The sequence below is a fragment of the Salvelinus namaycush genome, chromosome 1 (genome assembly GCF_016432855.1).
Source record: "Salvelinus namaycush isolate Seneca chromosome 1, SaNama_1.0, whole genome shotgun sequence".
Classification (NCBI taxonomy): domain Eukaryota; kingdom Metazoa; phylum Chordata; class Actinopteri; order Salmoniformes; family Salmonidae; genus Salvelinus; species Salvelinus namaycush.
This window is the reverse complement of record NC_052307.1, coordinates 27,738,216-27,744,259: the sequence shown is the minus strand read 5'-3', so window position 1 is coordinate 27,744,259 and position 6,044 is coordinate 27,738,216. Positions and strand designations below refer to the sequence as shown.

General features: G+C 44.2%; 1 protein-coding gene across 1 annotated transcript; it reads right to left on the bottom strand.

Moving 5' to 3' along the window:
* Window positions 1-2,582: 2,582 nt before the first annotated feature.
* Window positions 2,583-3,134, bottom strand: LOC120051241 (predicted GPI-anchored protein 58). The gene has a single exon (XM_038997999.1). The coding sequence runs from the start codon at window positions 3,132-3,134 to the stop codon at window positions 2,583-2,585; it is 552 nt and encodes a 183-aa protein (XP_038853927.1).
* Between the last annotated feature and the right edge of the window lie 2,910 nt (window positions 3,135-6,044).

Below are 6,044 nucleotides of genomic sequence, written 5' to 3'. Positions count from 1 at the left end.
CAGCCTTATTCTAAAATTAATTAAATAGTTTTACCCCCTCATCAATCTACACACAATACCCCATAATGATGAAGCAAAAAACGTTTTTTTAGAATTGTTGACAAAAAAACTCAAATTAAATATGACATTTACATAAGCATTCAGACCCTTTACTCAGTACTTTGTTGAAGCACCTTTGGCAGCGATTACAGCCTCAAGTCTTCTTGGGTATAACGCTACAAGCTTGGCATAGCTGTATTTGAGGAGTTTCTCCCATTCTTCTCTGCAGATCCTCTCAAGCTTTGTCAGGTTGGATGGGGAGCATTGCTGCACAAATATTTTCAGGTCTCTCCAGAGATGTTTGATCGGGTTCAAGTCCAGGCACTGGCTGGGCCACTCACGGACATTCAGAGACTTGTCCCAAAGCCACTTCTGCGTTGTCTTGGCTGTGTGCTTAGGGTCGTTGTCCTGTTGGAAGGTGAACCTTCCAGTCTCTGCAGCTGAAAAACGTCCCCACAGCAGGAGGCTGCTGCCACCATCATGCTTCACAGTAGGAATGGTGCCAGGTTTCCTCCAGACGTGACGCTTGGCATTCAGGTCAAAGACTTGGCATTCAGAACAAAGACAATTTTGGTTTTATCAGTCTGAGAGTCATTTAGGTGCCTTTTGGCAAACTCCAAGCGGGCTTTCATGTGCCTTGTACTGAGGAGTGGCTTCCGTCTGACCACTCTACCATAAAGGCCTGATTGGTGGAGTGCTGCAGAGATGGTTGTCCTTCTGGAAGATTCTCCCATCTCCACAGTAGAAATCTGGAGCTCTGTCAGAGTGACCATCGTGTTCTTGGTCACCTCCCCGACTAAGGCCCTTCTCCCCCGATTTCTCAGTTTGGCCGGGCGACCAGCTCTAGGAAGAGTCTTGGTGGTTCCAAACTTTAAGAATGATGAAGGCCACTGTGTTCTTGGGGATCTTCAATGCTGCGGACATTTTTTGGTACCCTTCCCCAGATCTGTTCCTCGACACAATCCTGTCTCGGAGTGCCTTCGACCTCTGACCTTCGACCTCTGTCTCGGAGTGCCTTCGACAATTCCTTCGACCTCTGACATGCACTGTCAACTGTGGGACCTTATATAGACAGTTGTGTGCCTTTCCAAATCATGTCCAATCAATTGAATTTACCACAGGTGGACTCCAAACAAGTTGTAGAAACATCTCAAGGATGATCAATGGAAACATAATGCACCTGAGCTCAATTTCAAGTATCATAGCAAAGGGTCTGAATACTTATGTAAACAATGTATTTCTGTTGTTTGTTTTTTTTAAATTATGAAACATTTCTAAATACCTGTTCTCGCTTTGTCCTGATGTTGTATTGTGTGGAGATTGATGAGGAAATAAATTAGTTTAATCCATTTTAGAATAAGGCTGTAATGTAACAAAATGTGGAAAAGGGGAAGGGGTCTGAATACTTTCCGGATGCACTGTATGTTACCTGACTACACTATTTTATCTTGATACATTAATAATTACATGCTGTGTTAATTTTGTCATGGTTACATGCCTACAATACCCATTGTAGTGTGCGTAGGTCGCAAGCTCATAGTAAGTCAATAGTTACTACTGTTAGCTAGCCAGATAGCCACAAATAATTGTTAGCTAGCTACCCACAAAGAATTAACATCTCCCTTGGATAACATTGGTTTTAGGTAATTTTTGCCTGTTATACTATCTGGTTAGCTTCATTATTATGATTCACATATAGCGAGCTGATAGTTATGAAGTAAAATGTTTGCTTTGTGTATATCTTTTTTCGTCTCTATTTCCATTGTCCTGGCTAGAAGGAAGGTTCAGTGAATGGGTAAATCCATAGCTAGCTAGCCACGAATAATTGTTAGCTAGCTACCCACGAAGAATTGACATCTACTGTACCTTGCATAACATTAGTATAAGCTGGCTAGCTAGATTACAACGATTCACATATATCTAGCTAATAATTATGAAGTAAAACGTTTGCTTTGTGTATATCTTGTTACGTCTCTATTGTTTCCATTGTCCTGACTGGAAAAATGTTCAGTGAATGGGGAGATGCAGCATAAGCTAATACAGTAGGGGAAGTGCGAGTGCTTCTCAAATGTAATGTTTAATGCGTTCTCCACACTCTCATCCTCACAAGAATGTACTCAAGAGAACGTCCTTGGAGAATGCACTTGGAGCATGAGAGTGTGGAGCACGGTAGAATGCATATTGAGAAACACCCACTGACTTGAGTTGAGCTTGAGTTAAGAGAGGAGGAAGAGACCTTGAGAAGAAGTAGTCACTAAACCAGGAACTTATTCTCCTCTGGCTGTACTCTGGTGGTATGTACAGTAGTCAATCAGTTCCCTGCCCCTTTCACTTTGTTAATGGAAACTACACCCCAGTAAAAGTTTAGTGCCACTGCAGCCTTTACTATGGTGCTTAGAGCTATGTATTGACAAATGACTGGGCCCCCACAACACTGAAGGTCTGAAGCCTGCTCTTAAAAAGCGTTTTCTGTTCATGTTTAAAAAAAACTATTATGCGTTAGTGAAAGCTGGATTGGACAGATAACACACAGAGCCTGGAGCTCACCTGAAGTCTTCTACCACCTGGGCCTGTGTGTCCGCGGTGCCCGACACGGAGAAGGCCCTCTGGGCATGAGGGTTGAGATGGGGAGGTATAGGCCTGGAGGACGGTGGCTGGGGCACTGAGGCTGCCCTCATTGAGATGGGGTTCCGGGCCCCTGGGGGGTGGCCTGGGACTTTAGGGCCAGCCTTCAGAGTGGTTTCAGTGTACCCCACTGGCTCTCCAGGTCCCCCAGGGGGCTTGGCTGCTCCAGGGCGCAGGGGCTTATGACGGCTGGCCCCAGCTGGAGCATCAGGCGTGGATCTGTCCTGGTTAGCCTCTGTGGGGTCAGGTTTGGGCTCACAGATATCTACAGAGCCCTCTACTCTGGGGGTCCTCTGAGGCCGTCGAGGCCGGGCTGGGACTGACGGTTGAGGAGCAGGAGCATTGGCGCAGGGTTCAGAGGTTGGCGTTTCTGTGCCTGGAGGTGCTGCTGGAGTGGGGGTTAAAACCTCTGATAGTCCAGATGGGTTCTCAGGGTGGGGCTGGCATTGGTTCTGGTTGTCTGGATCCATCTCCCAGAAGCTCACTGAAAAACAATAGCAGGGGAAAGCCATGTTCACCATATTCCATCAGTGTGCCACGCAGTATAGACAGACTAGATGTTAAAGAAGCAATTGGAGACAAAAATTCCAAATGTCTGGTGAGGGTGGGGAGGGTTATCATGTGCTCTCACTGACTCAGCTGTTCATGTGATTGAGCAGTTCACATTCTCCCCATTCCTAGGCTGCTCTGGCAGCATAATGCCAGCCCTGAGTGTTTGGCTGTCTGCCCTCTCGTGGGCGACTGAGAGCGTCTGAAACAGGTAATTAAGAGAGAGAGAGGAAAGAGAGACAGTGAGAGAGAGAAGGGTGAAGGTGTTTTATGAGAGCAGAGCATCGAGGGGAATAAGAGGAAGTGGGTGGGGAGGAGAGGGAGAGACGCAGCAGGTGATGAGCAGAGGAGGTAAAAACAGGAGAGAAAAGAGAGAAAGAGCGCAAAGGACGGGTCATCCACTTCACACTCTTATTTATAACCTCCTACACTTCACACCTCACACAGGTCTTGGACCAACTCAGAAATAGAATGAGGAGAACAAGACAGGGTGTGGCTTATCTCAGCAGCTCTCTTTGTACCTGAGCCACCTCGTCTGTCATTCCCCGGTAACCACGGAGACGCAGAGACAGTTCATATCAGCTCAGAACACCTGATAGACACAAGTCACAGAAACCGCTGTAGGGTCTGCAGCAACACAACCTGATAGCATGGTAATAACAACTGAGAGAGAGGGGGGTGCACGTGGAGTATGAGCCAGCCTCTGGCCTGTGAGTGCCCCTGGGCCTGAGAGAGGTGACTCATGACAAGTCTGGGACACTGGCCATGCACATAACTCATCCACTGTGGTTGGGAGACAGAGACGTGAGGAGAGATGCCATCTCTCAGACTGGACCAGGAGATATAAGGAGGGCACCTCTTGAATGCCAAGACTGCTGGGCATCCATCCAACACAACATCACCTCACCCTCTATAAGGTATATCTGAAAGTACTGACACTATATTGTACCTATATTACAAAGCAAATGCCAGTGCAGTGTAACAGAACAATCTCAGAAGCGAAGAACCCTTTTTGGTTCCAGGTACAATCCTTTTTAGTTCCAGGTAGAACCCTTTTGGGTTCCATGTATAACCCTCTGTGGAAAGGGTTCTGCATAGAACAGAAAAGGGGTTCTACCTGGAACCAAAAAGGGTTATTATGTTAATTTAGATTCATTTAGATTTTGTGTCATTTAGATTTACACACAATACCCCATAATTTGGAAATAGGTTTTTAGAATTTTTTACTAATTCATTGACTCATGGGGTTTGAATACATATCTAATTAAGATATATTAGTGTTTTATTTTCCATTCATTAAAAAATATATACACTACCGGTCAAAAGTTTTAGAACACCTACTCATTCAAGGGTTTTTCTTTATTTTAACTATTTTCTACAATGTAGAATATAGTGAAGACATCAAAACTATGAAATAACACATATAGAATCATGTAGTAAACAGAAAAAGTGTTAAACAAATCAAAATATTTTTATATTTGAGATTCTTCAAATAGCCACCCTTTGCCTTGATGACAGCTTTGCACTCTTGGAATTCTCTCGACCAGCTTCATAAGGTAGTCACATGGAATGCATTTGAATTAACATGTGTGCCTTGTTAAAAGTTAATTTGTGGAATTTCTTAGCTTCTTAATGCATTTGAGCCAATCAGTTGTGTTGTGACAAGGTAGGGGTGGTATACAGAAGATAGCCTTGTTTGGTAAAAGACCATGTCCGTATTATGGCAAGAACAGCTCAGCTCAAATAAGCAAAGAGAAATGACAGTCCATCATTACTTTAAGACATGAAGATCAGTCAATAGGGAAAATTTCAAGAACTTTGTTTCTTCAAGTGCAGTCGCAAAAACCATCAAGCGCTATGATGAAACTGGCTCTCATGAGGACCGCCACAGGAACGGCAGATCCAGAGTTACCTCTGCTGCAGAGGATAAATTCATTAGAGTTACCAGACTCAGAAATTGCAGCCCAAAATAAATGCTTCACAGAGTTCAAGTAACAGACACATCTCAACATCAACTGTTCAGAGGAGACTACGTGAATCAGGCCTTTGTGGTCGATTTGCTGCAAAGAAACAACTACTAAAGGACACCAAGAAACACGAGCAACGGACATTAGACCGGTGGAAATCTGCCCTTTGATCTGGAGTCCAAATTTGAGATTTTTGGTTCCAACAGCCGTGTCTGTGTGAGACGTGGTGTGGGTGAACAGATGATCTCTGCATGTGTATTTCCCACCATAAAGCATGGAGGAGGAGGTGTTATGGTGTAGGGATGCTTTGCTGGTGACACTGTCAGTGATTTATTTAGACTTCAAGGCACACTTAACCAGCATGGCTACCACAGCATTCTGCAGTGATACACCATTCCATCTGGTTTGGGCTTAGTGGGACTTTCATTTGTTTTTCAACAGGACAATGACCCAACAGACCTCCAGGCTGTGTAAGGGCTATTTTACCAAGAAGGAGAGTGATTTAGTGCTGCATCAGCTGACCTGGCATCCACAATCCCCCGACCTCAACCAAATTGAGATGGTTTGGGATGAGTCAGACCGCAGAGTGAAGTAAAAGCATGGGAATTCCTTCAAGACTGTTGGAAAAGCATTCCAGGTGAAGCTGGTTGAGAGAATGCCAAGAGTGTGCAAAGCTGTCATCAAGGCAAAAGGTGTCTATTTGAAGAACCTCAAATCTCAAATATATTTTGATTTGTTTAACACTTTTTTGGTTACTACATGATTCCATTTGTGTAATTTCATAATTTTGATATCTTCACTATTATTCTACAATGTAGAAAATAGTCAAAATAAAGAAAAATCCTTGTATGAGAAGGCGTTCTA

What these genes read in the sequence shown, in the direction of transcription:
- LOC120051241 (XM_038997999.1), bottom strand. Translation starts at nt 3,134, where the DNA reads ATGGATCCAGACAACCAGAACCAATGCCAGCCCCACCCTGAGAACCCA.